Source organism: Ruditapes philippinarum, unplaced genomic scaffold (assembly GCF_026571515.1).
Source record: "Ruditapes philippinarum isolate M1 unplaced genomic scaffold, ASM2657151v2 ctg4914_1_1_1_1, whole genome shotgun sequence".
NCBI lineage: Eukaryota > Metazoa > Mollusca > Bivalvia > Venerida > Veneridae > Ruditapes > Ruditapes philippinarum.
In genome coordinates, this window is record NW_026859763.1 from 181,267 (window position 1) to 203,382 (window position 22,116).

Below are 22,116 nucleotides of genomic sequence, written 5' to 3' on the forward strand. Positions count from 1 at the left end.
TTATCATTCATACAAAGTAATTTCAAAATAGAAAGAAATTATGGCAACATGTAAGCTTATTTTGACTTTCACCTGTTCACTCACTATATACCCATATATAAAGTGTAATTTGATTGGTAAATATCTTGTGTTGACAACTTAATTACTAGTATCTCACTCGCACCACATTGTAACTCGTGCCCACAACTTAATTATCTTGTGCACACAACTTAGTAACTCTTGGCTATGACATAGTATGCTGTGCACACCACTTAATTATCTTGTGTGCACCACTTAGTAACTAGTGGCCACAACATAGTATCTCATGCTCACCACTTAATTATCTGGTGAGCACAACTAAGTAAATCGTGGCCATGACATAGTATCTTGTGCGCAACGCTTGATTATCTCATGCGCACCACTTAGTATCTTGTGGCCAAGACATGGTATCTTGTGCGCAACGCTTGATTATCTCATGTGCACCACTTAGTATCTTGTGGCCATGACATAGTATCTTGTGCGCAACGCTTGATTATCTCATGTGCACCACTTAGTATCTTGTGGCCAAAACATAGTATCTTGTGCACATGAGATAAATAAAAAAGCACAAATGTCACCTCTGTGCCACTGTATGTAATACTTTAAGTTTAACAGGCAACTTTTTTAGCAATGTCATGATTAAGGATATTTGCTTGTTCTTCACATATATGTTTTGGATCATAATGGGAAGTTATTTTCCAAGGCCCATAAATCTAGCATGAAATTTGTCAGAATTATTGCCCTTGGTAAACTAAGCAAATTCTTTGTTAAAGTTTTGTATGCTGCATCAATCTTCAAAACAACTAAATATATTCACTTGAAACTTTATACATTTCATTGAGATCACTGTTCAAAGTTTATAATTGTGACATGGAATTCATTAATGTATGGTCCTTTGTGAAGTAAGCGAACTCTTGGTTAATGTTTTTTCATATAACTTAATCTATCAAAACTACTGAAGGTTTTCACTTGAAACTTTACACATGTCTTTTGTGATAAAATGAAGGTCACTATCCAAACCCAATAATTCTGACATGGATTTTGACTGAATTATGTCCATTGTGAACTTTACAAACATTTAGTACTATTCAACCGAATTTCTGTATACCGAATAACGGAGTTTAAACTTGATACAACAGCAGGATCTAATTAGCAAAACTTGCGTGTATAATATTTGAATTAACCAAACATTTTGTTCAGCTAGAGGTATGAAACTGTTAAATATATACCATTAATGACAGAAAAATTGTATGTAAAATCATTGAAAGTGATTTAATACCGTATGAGATCCTGTATTTTATCCGTATGATAGCTTTGTAGTCGGATATGCAAATAATTCGGCTAAAACAACTTGTTTTTATTATTTCCAATAAATTTTACAAATAAAAATAACATGAATTTACTATTTTACTGTTGCATCTTGACTTTGAAATACACTTCACTCACTTGTGTAAGTTAGAAACATCAATTTGTGTAAATTAGAAACCTCCATTTGTGTAAATTAGAAACATCAATTAGACATGTTTTGATTTTGAACAGGTACTTAAAGGGAGCGCAGGTGTTTGGAGCATTGGTTGGCCACTACACCCAATAAAAAAAGATACATATATATTTAGTAAAAGCATGCATCTCGCTGCTCAATTTTCAGCACTTAACATCATATATGGCACAAAAATACAATTATTTTTCACCCCCTCATGACATGGGATACAGGGTTACACAAGGTTACAGTGGGATACAGATTAATTTTTACACTTAATTTTCCTAAAGTTACAATTTCTGGTGAATAGTTATTTTTTTTTATTTATTTCACAAAAATATTGGTTTATATAATCTCAGAATGAAATTTTTTCTAAAATGAAATATATATATCTGTAATCAAAACAACATTACTAAGTCCGCGTCATTTTACTGTAATGGCATATTTTCATGTGACCAGTGTTAACATTTGTCAGAATTGACAAAGTTTATTCATACACCTAAACAACAAAGTTATTATGCAAAATACTTTTAATTTCTACAGCAACCTTTTACAAATTTCTGCAAATAGCAACTATTAAAAACTAGTCCATTAAATGTGTGCAATTACGTCTAAACTATTATCATTTTCTAAATGTTCTTATTTGTTGAAAAAATAAATTTTGAGTTACAAAGAAAAGATAGTGTTACAGGACGGACAAACGGACACGCAGTGATCACAATTAATGTCCGAGTTATTTACCCAGGTTCATTTAAGATTAAATTGAAAATTCAAATAAGAAGAACATAGGCATTTCAAAGTTCAACTGTTTTATTGCAAAATAGATTTTAGAGAAGTTGTTTCTACGTTAAATTACCAAGAAATGAAAATATAAGTTACAAAAAAACAAACAAACAAAAAACATCATAGGGAAAATAGAGAGAAATGACCAAGTCAGGTGATAATAGGTATACGCTACCTTTGGTATCTGTAGACAAGGCAATAAAATCACCTCTGCAATCACACAATTCATGAAAAATGCATGACTTGAAAATTAATAGCAAAAAGAGGAATGTTACAAAATATTGAGTAAACGATATAATGAATCAGTATTTTGCTGTTACATACAAATGTATTGAAGTGTATTAAGTTAAATTTAGTGAACAGCCCTCTATTGGATAAAAACCTTACATAAGAATTAAGATATGACTAGCAAGAATATCATGAAACAATGCATTAAGTTATGCTTACTGTTACTATAGATAGAAAAAATAGTGCCCGCTGAATGATTTTGAAAAGATACCAAATGTATTGACAATTTATAAATAAGGCTATTTAAGGAAAATATTCATTATGTAATAAACTACTACCTTAAAAAGGCAGTGTTCCCAATTGAAAATAGACATTAAAATTCCTAATTTCCAATGTTTAAATTTCGTGTTTCATTTTATTTCTTGAATGAATTTATTGTTGTATTTGCAGATCTAGCATTGATCATAATTTTGGACTGAAAGTCCTTAGATCCATACCTCAATCTTTTGAAATAGCACAATTTTATGCTTCATATAAAACTTCCCCGAGGCGGGGGACGTTGGTAACTCTGTTACAAATTCTTGTTAAATGATATGATGCAGTATAGATACATAAATATATTATATGCAGCGTTTTTTTCTCTGTACTTTGGGAATGGTGCCGGTACGAGACTGATTGGGGAAAAATGTGTTATTTTGACTTAAATTGGGAATTTTTTTATGCATTTTTCAGCTACATGTACAAATAAGATTAGTCATCCTGAATAAAGACAGCTGACAGCTTCCACTGTCCAGTTAGAACTACTGAGTGGTGATTTATTTGAATATGTTTGATTTAAACTATTTCATAGAAATCTCTTGGTCTTGTGGGAATTTTGAACAGCCATTTTGGGAATTTAAACATTGGAAATTGGGAATTTTAATGTCTATTTTCAATTGGGAACACTGCCTTTTTAGGTTAGTACTACACTAGTTATATAAAGAAAAAAACCACACTGAAATGCCAGGTAAAACAGGTCTCTATAGTCTGAATACATTTATTTCATTTCTAGGTATAAGAATGTAGACTTTAAAAAAAACAACAAATACCATCATAGTGTCCGAACTGATTTCTACATAAATTGTAATGACCGGAATTATGCCTGCCAAGTCTGATATATCATATAATGCTGGAGGAGTGTTCTGCCAATATAGAAACATTCTATCAATAAAACTAAGAGTTTTAACTGATATATGGATGGACTACATATCTGCAAACATCTTTTTACCTCATTATTTTTTCCCTGATCATCCAATCAAATTTTCTTTTACAACATCTTGTCCAAGTCGATTTGTCAAAAAGCGCCCGGATGTACCCAGAGCATAAATTATCATAAAATAATCAAATGAGCTGTGCACCCTGTGTCATGTGGTACCTTCCATTTATTATCATTCAGTAATCACCAAACATTGTCTCATTAAGTTTTGGTTGGAGATTCAAGTAATCTGATATAAAGGGATACATGTATAATATAGAAAAGATATTAGTTGAAAATTAATTAAGTTTGATGTAAGAAGGACACTGATTTTTGATGCTACTAAAGGTTGAAAAGTCAACGCCCTAATATACACAAATTTCATTTAATGAATTACAAATCGGCTGAAATTTCCACCATTCTGAAATTTAACACAGATTTTTAATTATCAAGCATAATGTTCACTTTTAATAACACACATCTTTGTTATTTGATGTTTGAATATTCTTTTTTTTTCTCTTATTGTTTCTGTCAGGTAATCCCTTTAGAGCCAAGCAGATTTGAGTTCTAGAAAATTGACTTTCTGTATAAGGTGAAATAACCTTACAAAGATGACATCACCAGACTATGACGTCATCAAGGATATACCTGGCTACAAGGTCATTCTCAAATCTGTCCTGAAAAGTCAAATACAACAGCTGGTATGTAATAGTTATAATTTAAATATGTAATTTCAGTTTTTTCTAAGGTGTTGATTGCATGAAATTGTTTTGTTTACTATCTATGTTTCAAACATATAACTAGTTTTTCTGTCTTATATGTGAAACACACAAATAAAACGGGGCAGGGAGATGGTTTACTCTCTTTTTCTATGTGATTTACAAATGTTAATAAAAGGGACAGTTTTAGCTAAAATTCCCTATCAGATATAACCATAAAAATCTGAAATCAATGAGATTGTACAGATTTTGAAATTGTTATGAATGTATACTGTACAACATAAAGTCATACAACCTGATGAACTTAAGAAAATTTAATATTTGACTTTAACCAAGGAAAGTATTTTGTTTTTTCTACACAAGGTTGAACAGCTGGCTACCAGTACAGAAGAAGAATCTGTGATTCTGACGGCCAGTGTGGCAGATGGAACACTCAGTCATTTAGGCTCCCAGCTTGGTAAAGGCTTCCTCGAAGATCACGAGGACATAAAATCTCAGTTCCTAGGCTTCTGTCTCAAAAGTAAGTGTATAAGCCCAGGGCTCATTAACACAGTTTGGGAAAGCAGCCCGCCCTTATTTTTTGGGGAATATTATACAGTTCTATGATATATTTGCAGTAGGGGAAGAAAAAAAAAATGGATGTAAATTCAACTTTTGGGATGATTTTAAAGAAATTTTCTTTCTGATAGCTTCCCTATAACTGCCCCTGCTAAAGAAGGAAATCTATAAAAGTGGAACAAACAATCAATACAGAATAAGTTTTAGGGTTTATTTATTGATGATAACCTACATTTTTACTCTCTTGAGTCTTCATCAGGGTTTAAAATATCAGAGAATAAAAAAAAGCCATTATTTGTTTAGTTTGATTTTTTTTCCAGAATTTCTCACAGTATAAAAAGGATAGGTGAAAAACATTACTCGGCAGCACATTTGCTTCAGTAGTTAGTTTGTTACAAGTATATGTTTATAAATTATCAGTTAACTCAGCAGTGTTTTCCTTATGAATCATTGATACCATATAATGAACCCAATCACAAACGCTCCTTCACAATTTTCAGAATGGGTCTGATGGACCACAAACTAAATCAGTTAAGCTTACAATTTCGTCTTTTTCCTTATCTTTTTCTAAAAATATATTCCAGTCAAGTTGCACATTGCAAACAAATCTGATATAAAAACAATGTATTAAATCCATTAATATTGTAACAGACGAAAATGCACTCAAAGAATGGTAGTCTTTGTGAAATACCTGAAAAAGAATCACTTGGGTAATCCAAATGAGTACTTGATGTTAGAAAGAAAAAGAACAGAAAAGATAAGAATCTTCAAATAGTATGTAAATTTTCATTTTTAAGAAAAATTTCACATTTTGCTATTGTTTTACACAATTTTCACAGTACTAGACCCATACACAATATAGGGAAAAATGTTGTAACTTATAATGTAAAGTGAGTTTGTGATCTAATGATTCTAAGTAGATAATTTGTAGATTTGAAACAAGTCTAAGAAAAATGATGATTTGTCGGGCTAATTCCCTTTGTAAGTTACATTTAGACATGTCCGACCAAGTGAAAGATAACTTGATTGAATAGTTATATGGTGAAAGTTAACACTTTTTTTTCCATAGCACATTGTGCTTTTTTAATTGTGGCCACAAAATGCCAAATCATGTTGAAAAAGATAATTTCATAAGATTTCATCATTTGTATATTTTTTCATAGTAAATGAATTTTTTCTCAAAATTTTGAGTTATGAAAATGACAGTATTTAGTGACTTTATTAATATCATGAAATTGATAAAGTGACATGTAACCAAGAACTATTATAACGAATTTAATTACATGTACATAAAATAATGAAATTCTTTTAAACGACCTTCGTCTTTTATTTTTTTGTTCGAAAATCAATTCTCTGTTGTTTCAAACTAATTATGCCCCCCTTCGAAGAAGAGGGGGTATATTGTTTTGCTAATGTCGGTCTGTCTGTCTGTCTGTCCGTCGGTAGACCACATGGTTTCCGCTGATTATCTTAAAAAGTATTTATCACAAAGTCTTCATATTTCACATAGTGATTGGTCATCACTACTAGATGACCCCTATTGATTTTGGGGTCACTAGGTCAAAGGTCAAGGTCACAGGGACCTTAAATGTCAAAATGCTTTCCGCTGATTATCTTGAAAAGTATGTATCACTAAGTCTTCATATTTCACACAGTGATTGGTCATAACTAGTAGATGACCCCTATTGATTTTGGGGTCACTAGGTCAAAGGTCAAGGTCACAGGGGCTTTAAATGTGAAAATGGTTTCCGCTGATTATCTTGAAAAGTATGTATCACAAAGTCTTCATATTTCACATAGTGATTGGTCATCACTAGTAGATGACCCCTATTGATTTTGGGGTCACTAGGTCAAAGGTCAAAGTCACAGGGGCCTTAAATGTCAAAAGGGTTTCCGCTGATTATCTTGAAAAGTATGTATCACAAAGTCTTCATATTTCACATAGTGATTGGTCATCACTAGTAGATGACCCCTATTGATTTTGGGGTCACTAGGTCAAAGGTCAAGGTCACAGAGACCTTAAAATGTCAAAAGGGTTTCCGCTGATTATCTTGAAAAGTATGTATCACAAAGTCTTCATATTTCACATAGTGATTGGTCATCACTAGTAGATGACCCCTATTGATTTTGGGGTCACTAGGTCAAAGGTCAAGGTCACAGGGACCTTAAAATGTCAAAATGGTTTCCGCTGATTATCTTGAAAAGTATTTATCACAAAGTCTTCATATTTCACATAGTGATTGGTCATAACTAGTAGATGACACCTATTTATTTTGGGGTCACTAGGTCAAAGGTCAAGGTCACAGGGGCCTTAAATGTCAAAATGGTTTCCGCTGATTATCTTGAAAAGTATTTATCACAAAGTCTTCATATTTCACATAGTGATTGGTCATAACTAGTAGATGACACCTATTTATTTTGGGGTCACTAGGTCAAAGGTCAAGGTCACAGGGGCCTTAAATGTCAAAAGGGTTTCCGCTGATTATCTTGAAAAGTATTCATCACAAAGTCTTCATATTTCACCTAGTTATTGGTCATAAGTAGTAGATGACCTCTAACGATTTAGGGGTCATTAGGTCAAAGGTCAATGTCACATGGGCCTTAAATGTCAAAATGGTTTCTGTTGATTTTTCAATGATTGAACATTTCCATGTACCCATTTTTGGCAAGTTTCTGTGATAAAATTACCAATTATGTGAGTCAATTGCTAGAAAGGGGGTATATGTGTCGTTCGACATTCTTGTTATTTTAGTAATTTTATCATGGAAAAGTGCATCATATCCCTGTTAAACCTTCTTCAAAACAGCATCCAGAGAGTTATTTATAGCATGCTAATGACATTCCTTTCTAAAAATAGAAGATCGGGAAACAAATCATCCTATTTGCTAATTTTCATATAGAGAGTGGTCTGGTAGATTTTATGTATCAAGGGGTTGCCTTATTGTTCGTTAGCACAAAGTGACAGGGTGAGCTTTTGTGACCGCTTTTCGTCCGGCGTCCGTCTGTCCGGCATCCATCCGTCCTTCTGTCTGTAAGTTTTTACTTTAAATGACACCTCCTTATAAACCACTAAGCCAATTTCATCCAAACTTCACAGGAATGTTCCTTTGGTGGTCACCTTTAAAAATTGTTCAAAGAATTTAATTCCATGCAGAACTCTGGTTGCCATGGCAACCGGAAGAAAAAACTTAAAAAATCTTCTATTAAAGAACCCAAAGAGCTAGAGCTAAGATATGTAGCATGAAACATCTTCTAGTGAGTGTCTACCAAGTTTGTTTAAATAAAAGCCCTGGGGTCAAAATTGATCCCGCCCCAGGGGGTCATTGATTTTCCCTATATGCATATAGTAAAAACTTAAAATATCTTCTTTGAAAAAACCCAAATAGCTAGAGTTTAGATATGAAGCATGAAACATCTTCTAGTGAGTGTCTACAAAGTTTGTTCAAATAAAAGCCCTGGGGTCAAAATTGGCCCCGCCCCAGGGGTGTCATTGTTTTTAACTATATGTGTATAGTAAAAACTTAAAAAAATCTTCTTTTAAAAAACCCAATGAGCTACAGCTTAGATGTTAAGCATGAAACATCTTCTTATGGGTGTCTACCAAGTTTGTTCAAATAAAAGCCCTTGGGTTAAAATTGGCCCTGCCGGGGGGGGGGGGGCAGAGATCATTGTTTTTCATTATAATTATGTGTGTAGTAAAAACTTAACATCATGAAACATCTTCTAATGGGTGTCTTCCAGGTTTGTTCAAGTAAAAGCCCTGGGGTTTAAACTGGCCGGTGAGCGACCTCAGGGCCATCATGGCCCTCTTGTTTATTTTATTGGGGGCAAATTTCATTTTTCACCTTTATTGTTTTGATTTGAGAATTATGTGTAACAATTCATAGTAAAATAACATATTTAAACTTTAGAAAAGCTGAAGGTTGCTTTAAATTGTAATGAAAATTATGATTTAAACAACTTTAAGAGCCCAGAAATTTGATGTATTTTAATTGAAATGATCAGAAGTTTGACTTTGATTTCAGACCATCATAACAGAAAACAGGAAGAAGAGAAACTGAAGGCTGCAGAAGCGTTACAACAAAGTATGCAAGCACACCAAAATGTTTACACCAGGTCACCTGAAAAATATCTCTCCAAAATGATGACTTTTCAATCTCCTAGAGGTCAAGGTCCTCCTCCAGTGCACCCAGTGGCGATGCTTAGGTCATCTGCAATAAGATCCACTGGTGTCAGGTATGAGCCTTACCGTCAAACTAGACCGCCAAAGAGACCGTCTATAAACAGTGGCAGAAATCCGGTTCTTGATTCAAGTTTCAGTCCTGTGAAGGATGATGATAAAATTGTAGAACAGATAATTAAAATAGAACCTACTAGTGATAATGAATCTAATGAACAAAGTGAAGTTGATGTGTTAAATAGCAAAACTATTGACAATTCAAAAGTATCAGCATCCCATGAAACGGATGCCACACAAAATATGAGCTCTCACTGTGCGGATAAAGAGGATGATGCTACATCTGAAACTTCTAACTCTAATTTACATCACGAACAAACTTCGGAAGGACTTGGATTTGATTCCGATTTAACAAACGTGATCTCAGGATCTGATCAAACTCCGGGAAGTGAGAATGATCAGTCTGATTATGTTAAGATGGAAGCAATAAGTGAAAGTGAACTTGAGTTAGAGATTACAGGTGTAGAGCCAGGTAGACCAGCTGTTTCACAGGAGAGCTGGGATCCAAATATATCGATTGGAATGAATTATGACAATACTCAAGGTGCTGCAGGGAACCAGGCTGACCTCTCATCTCAAGGTTACAGTAAGTGAACTTTTGTAATAACTTTAAAGGCCATCTTTCTCTGCATTTCTGGCATATTAATTGTTAAAAAATTCCCTCAGATTTCAACTTCAACAATACATACAACAAGGTGTATTGTTTATCCGTCATTATAGGAGTCACCCGGTGGTCGGTCGGTTGGTCGGTCGGTCCAGCGGTCTTGCATTTTTCTTGTCCGGAACATAACTTGAAAACTACTGGTTGGAATTGAAAACAACTTCATACAATTGTCAAGCACAATAAGGGGAAGTGCAGTGCACAGGAACCATAACTCCATCTTGACTAATTACAGAGTTATTGCCCTTTGTTACTTTTCCATTGCTTTTTTTGTCCGGAGCATAACTTGAAGACTAATGGTTGGAATTCAATATAACTTCATGGTTAAGCACATTGAGAGGAAGTTCAGTGCACACAAACCATAACTCTATTTTGACAAATTACAGAGTTATTGCCCTTTGATACTTTTCCTTGTCCGGAGCATAACTTAAAACATACTAGTTGGAATTCAAAACAACTTCATACAATGGTCAAGCACAATAGGAGGAAGTGCAGTGCACAAGAACTATAACTCTGTCTAGAGTAATTATAGAGTTCTTGCCCTTTGTTACTTTTCCATTGCTTTTTTCTTGTCCAGAGCATAACTTGAAAACTGCTAGTTGGAATTCAAAACTATTTCATACAATGGTCCAGTATATTGAGAGGAAGCGCAGTGCACAGAAACCATAACTCTTTCTCAGGGTTTCTACTAGGAATTTTTATTTAAGAGTCCCAGGGACTCATGCTGACATAAAATATGAGGGTCCCAGAGAAAAATATGAGGGTGACCTAATCATTTATTACTTTAAAGTAAGGTATTACTTATATATATTGTCTAGGTTTAATTCTTTACATTTATATACATTGTTCAACTACATATGCTTTTTTAAGGTTGACTAAATCCTAGTGTGCGCCGTTTTATTCCGTATTTAACTGTAATTAATTGAAAGAAAGATATCTCTGCTGTATTCAATATTAGAACCCGTCTACCAAATTACATCATTTCCTTTAAAGAAGCGGCAGGAATTTCCAAATGACATTTACGGAGGAAAATTTAATTTGCGTCCTTAGAGTAATTGAGGGTCCTAGGTAACTATTTTTGCGTCAAGGATGCAGGAAATGTGCGTCGATAGAAACCCTGCTTTCTTGACTCATTTAAAAGTTTTTGCCCTTTGTTACTTTTTATTGTCCAGTGCATAACTTGAAAATTAATGGTTGGAATTCAATGAAACTTTATACATTGGTCAAGGGCAGTGAGATGAAGTGCAGTGCACAAGAACCATAACTCTATTTGGACTAATTACAGTTATTGCCCTTTGTTGCTTTTTTGTCCAATGCATAACTTGAAAATTAGTAGTTGGAATTCAGTACAACTTCATACAATGGTCAAGCACAATAAGAGGAAGTGCAGTGTACAATAACCATAACTCCATCTTCAGTATTTATAGAGTAATTGCCCTTTGTTTCTTTTCCTTGTCTTTCTGGACTAAATATAACAGAGTAATTCAATAAAACTTCACCAATGGCCAACAACATGGAAAGGAAATGCAACATACAAGAGCCACAAATATCTTTAATTGCCCACAACCATAACTGTATTTCAATTCTTTAACAAGGTATTCTGCTACTAGTAACATCCTCATGTCTGAAGCAGTCTTGCGGGGGTATTAATCACGTTTAGTGATAGTTCTAGTTTAATATGTTGGCTCAAAAAAGGTTGTTTTTTTTCTTTTTTAAATGAAATATTTTTACAAATTTAAAAATCAAATTAAACTCAGAATGGATTGAAAGGTGGTCTTTAAGATTTTATGAGAAGAAAATCAACATGGAGATTTATAAAAATGCAAAACTGTTTTATAACTTCACTTGCAATTGATGTAGTTGTTGTCAATGACTAGGGTCACCATTAACATGGTATGATGGAAGAAAAGAAAGCATTCATGCTTAGTATATGTTTATAGTTTAAAACCAAACTTTCAAAATTTTGATTTGCAAAAACATGAAACAGATGTTATTATCATTGGCTGACTGCTTCTTTGATTTTTGTGGTTGTTAACTTAGTTAGCGGGAACAGAAAAGCAAATAAAATATTTTAGGCCTCATAGGGTCTTTCATACTCTAATCTATGTTGATTTTCTTCTACAATATGCAGAATCTGTTTCTTTAGATGGTTTGAAATTCTCGACTGTTTATCATTGTTTAAGCAGCATTCCTCCAGATTCATAGTAATTTTTGTGAAATTTAGATGTCAAAAAAAAATTGTTCAAAATGTGTAAAAGTGTTCTCAAATATGTAGCCTAAAGTAATTACTTTCTGCAACTATTATTTTCATGTAAAAATATCTATCTGTTAGAAAATGGTTGCATATATTTCGATAAATAAATAATGAAGTTTATCATATTTTGCCTAAAAAAATCACTTTGAGTATTTTAACTTTTTTTATGCCCCCACAATGTGGGAGCATATAGCGTTGCACTTGTCCGTCCGTCTGTCCGTCCGTCAGTCCGTCCGTCAGTCCGTACGTCCCGAAATCTTGTGAACGCAACTCCTCTTAAACCGGATGGCAGATTTTGCTTAAACTTACAGGGATGAACAACCTTAATGTGTAGATGGTAGTAAAGGAAGGAATTTTTGCTGCGACCAAATTTAACAGAATTATGGCCCTTTGTTGATTTTTTCACTATATACTATGTAGAAATTTTGTGAACGCAACTCCTCTTAAACCGGATGGCAGATTTTGCTTAAACTTACAGAGATGAACAACCTTAATGTGTAGATGGTAGTAAAGGAAGGAATTTTTGCTGCGACCAAATTTAACAGAATTATGGCCCTTTGTTGATTTTTTCACTATATACTATGTAGAAATTTTGTAAACGCAACTCCTCTTAAACCTGATGGCAGATTTTGCTTAAACTTACAGGGATGAACAACCTTAATGTGTAGATGGTAGTAAAGGAAGGAATTTTTGCTGCGACCAAATTTAACAGAATTATGGCCCTTTGTTGATTTTTTCACTATATACTATGTAGAAATTTTGTGAACGCAACTCCTCTTAAACCGGATGGCAGATTTTGCTTAAACTTACAGGGATGAACAACCTTAATGTGTAGATGGTAGTAAAGGAAGGAATTTTTGCTGCGACCAAATTTAACAGAATTATGGCCCTTTGTTGATTTTTTCACTATATACTATGTAAATTTTGTGAACGCAACTCCTCTTAAACCTGATGGCAGATTTTGCTTAAACTTACAGGGATGAACAACCTTAATGTGTAGATGGTTGTAAAGGAAGGTATTTTTGCTGCGACCAAATTTAACAGAATTATGGCCATTTGTTGATTTTTTCACTATATACTATGTAGAAATTTTGTGAACGCAAACTCCTCTTAAAACCGGATGGCAGATTTTGCTTAAACTTCCAGGGATGAACAACCTTAATGTGTAGATGGCAGTAAAGGAAGGAATTTTTGCAGCAACCAAATTTAACAGAATTATGGCCCTTTGTTGATTTTTCATTATATACTCTGTAGAAATTTTTGTGAACGCAACTCCCTCTTAACCTGATGGCAGATTTTACTTAAACTTCCAGGGATTAACATCCTTAATGTGTAGATGGTAGTAAAGGAAGGAATTTTTGCTGCGACCAAATTTAACAGAATTATGGCCCTTTGTTGATTTTTAGTTTTCAACTTGTGGCACATGTAGTCCAAAAAATATTTGACCTAGAGTCATAAGATTGACAGAACAGTGGCGTGTGGGGGCATCCGTGTCCTATGGACACATTTCTAGTTTTTTTTACTGTTAATATATTTTTCTTAAAATCATTGTTTTAGAGAATATTTGTTTGGACCTCTGGAGGCATGCTACTTGAAATATGTTTTATTTTTTATAATGAAAATAATGTTGTTGCATGTTTTAAGATGACTGCTATTTCACTCTTATGTAAGGTTATACCCAAATAAAGAAACTAAGAGGCATTTAACCCATAGCCTGCTAGTGGCGACCAACTTTACCCCATGCTGACCTAGATCAATCAAAAGCTATACTTACATGTAGCGTATGATAAAATATGACAGATATATTAATTTACAGCCATATAACCTGTCAAGAATCTTTATAATATTAGTTTATAATACTGCAAACTTGCTATATAAGAGAAAAAATGAAATTACTTCATAAATTGACCGCAGTGGTGTATATAGGATATATAAACACCTTGATTATCCAATGAAAAACAACGATACAAATGAGAGTATTATAAAAAATTCAACTGGAAATGAATATTGCCTTAAAATCGTCTGGTTAGCTCAATAGGTAGAGCATTAAAATTTTGATTGTGATTCGAAGGCCCAGGTTCGATTCCCTGACGGTGCTGTTCATTTTCAAGTTTTAGTTGTGATTGATCTTAAATCCTTTCTACAGTCATTCGCACTATACCCTCTGCTCTGGTATGTACAGAAATTTCAATTCTATGCCAAAGTGAAGGCAACTTGTACTGGTAACGTAGCTTGACAGCCTACCAGAGCTAACTGTGCTCTGGTAAATTCAATGTGGCTTACTGCCCGTGATCCGCAGAGAAACTACACCACCATGAACCTAATCAGTGGTACATTTGAACTAAACTAATCTAATTTTGTCTACACTGTTTTACAATTCACTTCCGTACATTATGCTTAAATTGATTGAGATCTTGTCTTTTCCCCGATTTTTAAAGCGAGGACAAGTCCTAGTATAAAGATATTTAGTTGGTTAAAGGGTTTATTTTGCAATAACACTGAGCTATTTTTTTCTATATTTGTCCCTCAGATAAAATGTCCTGTCAAATAACTTTAGCATAATACTTTAGGGCCAGGTATTGAAATATATTGTTGCTTAATATAGATTATTATGTGTTGTGTGTAGAATTGTAGTTTGAAAATTCAAATTTGTTTTCACATTATAATGATGATTGTTAAATTTTATGAAGAGAAAATAAATAAATATGAGAGACATAGAAACCTGTACATTTTGTTAAGTAAAAAATAAAAACAGACAATTTTTGCCATGGCTGTGACTCATATAGAAAGATGTGTGAAATAAATCAGCCAGATCTATTTTGAGACGGCTGCTGCCGAAATTTCCACTTGAAAAAATACATCAGAATTATAGTCATGCTTATTATCCCCCGCCGAAAAATTTCGGCGGAGGATATAGAAATAGTCTCCGTCCGTCCGACCTTCCGTCCGTCCGACCTTCTGTCCGTCCGCACTCACAGGAGAGTAATTATGTGGCTAGAGGGACAATAGGTTCTCTTTGATGTCATTCATTCCGTAATGCTTTTATGTGGCTATTTTTCTTTTGCGTGGCTAAAAGAACAATAGAGAGAACAATAGAGTAGCCACATAATTACTGTCCTGTGAGAATGTCCGTCTGTCCGTCCCTTCCGTCCGACATTTTTGTCCGGAGCATATCTCTAAAAGTATTTGAGTTATCAACTTGAAACTTCATAGGTGGATAGACCTCATTGAGGAGGAGTGCAGTGCAGGAAGAATGATAACTCTACCTTGCATGATTTTTGAGTTATTGCCTTTTTTATTTTTCAAAATTGATTTTTGTCCAGAGCATAACTCCAAAAGCCTATGAGATATTAACATGAAACTTCATAGGTGCATAGATCTCACTCAGGAGGTGTAAGTGCACAAGAATGATAACTCTACCTTTCATAATTTTTGAGTTATTGCCACCTTTGTTATTTTTCATACCTAATTTTTCACCTGAGTGGAGCATAACTCAAAAAGTGTTTGAGATATCAACATGAAATGTCATAGGTGGATAGATCTTATTGAGGAGGAATGTTGTGTGCAAGAATGATAACTCTTCCCTATACAATTTTTGAGTTATTGCCCTTTGTTTTTTTCATGCTATTTTGTCCAGAGCTTATCTGAAAAAGTATTTGAGGTATCAACTTGAAACTTCAAAGGTGGATGGATCTCATTGAGGAGGAGTGCAGTGCTTAAGAATGATAACTCTACCCTGCATTATTTTTGAGTTATTGCTTTTTGTTATTTTTCAAAATTAATATTTGTCCAGAGCATAACTCAAAAAAGCCTTTGAGATATCAAAATGAAACTTCATAGGTGCATAGATCTCACTCAGGAGGTGTGCACTGCAGGAAGAATGATAACTCTACCTTTTATAAATTTGATTATTGCCCTTTGTTCTTTTTCATACTTAATTTTTCAATTCAATTTTTTTTCTCAAAAGTATTTGAGGTATCAACTTTAAACTTCATAGGTGGATAGATTTTACTGAGGAGGGATGCAGCACACAAGAATGATAACCTACCCTGCATTATTTTTCAGTAATTGCCCTTTGTTATTTTCAGCCATCAGTATTCACATAGGTTTCAAATCTGTAAATCACTATAGGCCATCAGTTTTCATTACCAAAAGACCTCTTAAAATGGAATTATTCCGCTCTACAACACATACTTTCTTCCAATGAGCAAACACATTTTCGGCGGGGGGATGGCATGTTGACATGGCTCTTGTTTGTCTTTTTCAATTTTTTACAGAATTTTGTAACATATTTTTAGAGCGATTCTGTGATGAAATTCATTTCCGTGAGTAGTAATTCCCTTCTTTACTGTATAAGCAAACTCATTTTTCAGAAAAATTTCCAGAAATTTTATAAATTTATTTTGTCTCAGTAGTAAGTTTTGCTGTTTAAATGAACTATTTTCGCTCTCACCTAATTTCACCACACCAATGTTCCGGTTGGATAGACTGAAGACCTGTTTCCCCTGAAGGCCCTGACAGTGTCAATGAAATACTAGGCTTCTAGATTGGTATATGTATTAAGAAGTGTGTATTTATTAATTTAATTACGGTATATGAATTGCCAAGCATAGAAATGAATATATTGTGATATGTTTATGTGGAAAAAATTTTAAATACCTTTCACTATTAGGTAAGTCCTACAACCAGTAAATGATCCTGTAAAAAATGCATGAAAAAGTACAGGGTAAATAAACTGTTTAAACATGTGTGAATGCTGGAAAAGTTAATAATAACTGCCCCATGATAATGTTTCAGCTTCTGTGAGCAACAGTTTTTTACTGTTACATGTTTAACATTTCATGTTTTCTCTTCGTCACAAGTTGAAAAAAAATCCCATGATTTTTTTATGCCTGACTTAGCGGGTGGGGGTATTTAGATTTGAGCTTGTCTCTTGTCCTGCTGTCATATGCTGTTACACTGTGCTTAACAAACAAACAAAACAAGTGAAAAATTGTGCAGGCATGTGTATCTTATGTTTGAGCTACTTTAAGAGGGGGTTGGGCTTAACCTGCTATGTTTGTTGTTTTGTAGATTTTGCATTTTCGCTAACATTACATGTATAATAATGTATGTATTATAAAGCTTATTATGTCTAGGACATGTTTGATGTAATTTTGAATGAATTTTTCAAATACCGTCAGTAAGTAAATATTAACACACATAGCATAAATTTTATGTTAATTCTTTGAATAACATAAGAATGGCGTATCAGCCACAATTTTAAGTTGTTTTGGAATTTAAACTACGGAGAAAAAACTGATAATTTTTAAGACAGTTGAGACAGTTGAGTGGTTCTGAATTCTTAGAGTTACTTAGAAGATTTAGAAGATGTCAAAGCCTGAGACTACTTAATTGGACAGAAAAAAAAGGTAATTAAATAGGCTTTATGATGTTTTAAACATTGGATTTGATAATGATCTTATATTTGTCTAACCAAATGTCAGTTATGCAGTAGGTACTGCTTTGAATGAATTATATAAATGAAAGAAAAAGATCATAATTTGTCTTATCACTTATGTTTAGAGTCAGTTTTCAACTGAAACTTCTGCTGTGGAAATTATCTTGCAAAAATGCACATATATCAATATTCTTGCATTGTTGTTTTTTGACTGGCCCAATTGAACTAAAAGTAGACCATTATGAGCTAAAAATAGATCCTTATTGAGCTTGAAATAGAAAATAATAACAACTTAAAAGCTTATTATTGTTAATGGATATTCTTCAAATTAAGGAAAGATAACTTTTTTGAAATACCAAAAAGTGATATTTTATTCTTAATTAAGTGTCCTGTCAGACCAAAAATTGAGCCAAGAAGCAGCCCCAAACGAAAATCCAGCCACTCTAGACCAAATATTATAAAGCAATTATTCTTTTCGTGATTAAAAATTCAGTTGTCCAAAACAAAAGCACAACTCTTTATGTCTTGGCTGGACATGACCAACAATAATAGAAATGTTACACATTTAATAATGATACCTACAGTACACTTCTGTTACAGGCTATAGGAATTCATACACCTGACCACAACTCTGCAAAATTAATGTGGATTGGTAACTTTTACACTTACAAAGTTAAAATATATCAGTAATAAAATTTAGTGCATGGCATTGACAGCTTTATTGAGAACAATAAATTATTATAACCTTCAATATTGGCAAAGATTATTTGTACCCTTGGATTAGATAATGGAAAAACCCACAGTTGCTAAGATCCAGATTAAGTCTATTATCCATAGTGAGAGATCTGAGAATTACTCACCTGTACTTGTGTAAGGCCCATCTTCTGCATTGTTTTTGGATCAGTTTTGACAGTAGTTACAGGATCTTTAGTATTTAGTTAAGTACAGTAGAACTTTGGTAAGTAGTCTCAAGTTGAAAGGATTTTTGTTAAAAATCGACACATCGGGACTTTGACTAATGGACTGGTCTCAGTTTAAGCCTTTGATGTTTACAAGCGAGTTACAAAACGTGTGACAAAAGGAAAGGGTGATAACTTTACCAGCTTATATTAAATACTCATATATCACGCGTAATTATCACATGACATCTGGTCATGGAAGTTAGCAAACAAAACTTTTTTTTACAGTTTATTTTTATAATTATACAAGTACGGCAATTTACATGATGACAATTAGAGAATTTTATCATTTTATCACTCGTGAAGGCACAACGTAAGTTTGTCAAGAACTTCTCTTGTTGGTGTAACATTCGGAACTGCCTCGGCTATTATCTATAATAACCTCGGAAACAATACGGAGTGAAAGTAGATCTACCATGTGGTTTCAGATGTAAACTAAAGAGAGAGATGTAAAACGAATGTTCATATAATTAACATTCAAAAGAAAATTAAGTCTGTTTCGGTACAATTATGATTGAAAATATATATGACAACCAATTTTAATTTAAATATGCCCACTGATGTACAATTTTAAACAAATGTGACTGCATGTCAACAGGTTGGCATTTTGCTCTTTCGGTTTCTACAACCATAATAATAAATATATAAATAATGTATTGTTTGCATTTGTATCTATGAATTCACTTATTTTAGGTGGGCATTTACTTGATATATATTGGAAATAAACTTGTCATCAACTCCCAGCATTAAATTACCATTGGTTTACATGTTTAGTTTCTTAGCGTAGGTTAGACCGAAATACCGTATCCGTTCTGTGTTAATTCATACTATTGTGTCCTAGGTCCTTATCCGAATACTGACAGAAAGGACGGAGTAGTTGCGATTGGTTGATGTGACTCATTAATACTATGCCATTATATATATGTTACAATTGTGTTGAGGACCATGAGGGAACCATGCATGAAGATCATTTTTCTAATTTTTAATGTTTATTTGATACAACTGCAGAAATCTAAAATAAAAACGTGGATATATATGGCAAAGCATATTTTGATATCGCTGCACTTTATTCCTTATTTTAGCAAGAAAACCTGTTTTAATATCAAAATGATAAAAATGAACCTTGCAGCTCATTTGAAGTTTTTACTGTTAAACACTCAGTTTCATTTTATGAAGAAAACATTCTGATTTAAACATTTTTAGCCCCAAGAAAAAGTCTTTGTGTGGGTGACTGTGAGACATTTAAATGAGCAGGCTCTATACTTTATCCCATGAAAAATAAGAAAATATCAAAAGATTATTATAGAAAAACTACCTGAACTTGTTGGTTTGTTTTCATTTACCATAGATGTCAAAAAAGTCACTTGGCTCTCTGTGTGTGTGTATCTATCTGTCCTTTGTTTATATAACTTGATAAATCCCTTCTGAAAAATAATCTTAAAATTTACTTCCAAGTTTGATTTGTGCATGAACTCTGTTATATCAATAAAAAGGTCAAGTTCATTTTTACATATACATTAGCCAAAGAATTGTGTCTCCGTTACAGACATAGATATCTTTTGTGCCAAGAGTTTCAGTCCTTCTTTCTTCAAACTTTTATTTTTGTCTGATATATTGAAAAGATGGAGTGGGATTGGAATAGCTGGTGTAGACAATTTGTATCTTAATGTTTGAGCCTTGATTTCTGACTGAACACATAAAAATTAGCTGTTATCTTTTTCAGATATGTGCTTTGATGGTGATTTAAATACAATGCAATCTATAATCCACGAGGAAACGTTAGACCATGCAAAGTCTGGTAAACTGACAAATGCGCAGATTCTTCAACAAAACTTTTCTAATTATTATACTATTTCAAAGATTGATGGATTGTCGGTGTACATATGTAGCGTGATTGGCTGTAGAAAAGTGTTCCGGTGCGGCCGGGCCATGCTCAGACATGTCCGGACACATACTAAAGAAAAACCATTTGCGTGCCGCTTCTGTAATTACAAATCATCTAGAAAAGATAATCTGAAAGTGCATGAATATAAACATATTTCACAAATAGGAAACAGTGACAATTCCACAGCAACAGACCAGAGTAGTTTTACAGAAATATGATGTCAGGAAGTGAAACTTACAGATTTGTTAGACCTGAAAAATTCTGATTTTTATACCCAAGAAAAAGTCTTTGTGTGACTGACTGTGAGACATTTAAATGAGCAGGCTCTATACTTTATCCCATGAAAAATAAGAAAATATCAAAAGATTATTATAGAAAAACTACCTGAACTTGTTGGTTTGTTTTCATTTACCATAGATGTCAAAAAAGTCACTTGGCTCTGTGTGTGTGTATCTATCTGTCCTTTGCTGATGTAACTTGTGAATAATCACTTTAGAAAATCTAGCTTGAAATTTACTTTGATTTGTGCAACAGTACTTTAGAAAATGTTATATCAACAAAAAGGTTGACTACAGTGTTACATAAAAATTATATGTTAGCCAAAGAATTGTTATGTGTTCATATTATGACAGACGTAACAACCTTTTGTGCCAAGAGTGACATGTTGTTTCGTTGCACTCTTATTGGTTTATACAGAATTTATTTTAGTTTGATTGTGCAGGAAGCTATAAGCTTATAAACACACTTTCGTATCTTTTCCTGGAACTAACTCAGGTACTCAGCAATGAGTGTAAAGTTTCTTGCGCAAGAAAACAACAACTTGCCCCTGTCAGGGTTTGAACCCTTGCAGCTAGCGATCATTAGATTACTAGTCTGAAGCGTTTAAACCACTCGGCCATGTCGCCACTTGCACCCTTATTATTGTATGATATGATATACTGAAAAGATGGAGTGGGATTGGAATAGTTGATGTAGACAATTTGTATCTTAATGTTTGAGCCTTGATTCTTTATGGAACATATAGAAATAAGCTGTTTTTTTTTTCCAGATATGTACTTTGATGGTGATTTAAATACAACACAGTCCATTATCCATGAGGAAACGTTAGACCATGCAAAGTCTGCAGGTAAACTGACAAATGCGCAGATTCTTCAACAAAACTTTTCTAATTATTATACTCTTTCAAAGATAGACGGATTGTCGGTGTACATATGTAGCGTGATTGGCTGTAGAAAAAAGTTCCAGTGTGGCCGGGCCATGCTCAGACATGTTCGGACACATACTAAAGAAAAACCGTTTGCTTGCAGCTTCTGTAATTACAAATCATCTAGAAAAGATCATCTGAAAGTGCATGAATATAAACATATTTCACAAATAGGAAACAGTGACAATTGAAGAGCAACAGACCAGAGTAGTTTTACAGAAATATGATGTCAGGAAGTGAAACTTACAGATTTGTTAGACCTGAAAAATTCTGATTTTTACCCCCAAGAGAAAGTCTTTGTGTGGCTGACTGTGAGACATTTGAATGAGCAGGCTCTAGACTTTATTCCATGAAAAATAAGGAATTATCAAAAAATTATTAAAGAAAAACTACCTAAACTTGTTGGTTTGTTTTCATTTACCATAGGGTTTGTTTTCATTTACCATAGATTTCAAA

General features: G+C 33.5%; 2 protein-coding genes across 3 annotated transcripts in view; both read left to right on the forward strand.

Annotated features, from left to right (window-relative positions):
• LOC132757855 (uncharacterized) overlaps nt 1-8,667 on the forward strand; it is a 33,131-nt gene extending 24,464 nt beyond the window's left edge. Inside the window, exon 9 of the transcript XR_009629509.1 lies at nt 8,642-8,667. The gene's annotated coding sequence lies outside the window, so the exon portion shown is untranslated. The remainder of the gene's footprint in view (nt 1-8,641) is intronic.
• Nucleotides 1,108-22,039, forward strand: LOC132757856 (uncharacterized). Of its 2 annotated transcripts, none has more exons than XM_060749301.1 (5): nt 1,108-1,224; nt 4,279-4,444; nt 4,826-4,982; nt 9,046-9,843; nt 21,505-22,039. In XM_060749301.1, exons 2-5 carry the CDS (start codon nt 4,355-4,357, stop codon nt 21,849-21,851), a joined length of 1,392 nt encoding a protein of 463 aa, XP_060605284.1. In that variant the 5' UTR covers nt 1,108-1,224; nt 4,279-4,354; the 3' UTR covers nt 21,852-22,039. The 2 variants fall into 2 exon arrangements, with proteins under 2 accessions (XP_060605284.1, XP_060605283.1); XM_060749300.1 differs by lacking the exon at nt 21,505-22,039 and adding an exon at nt 20,295-20,845.
• Nucleotides 22,040-22,116: the final 77 nt, after the last annotated feature.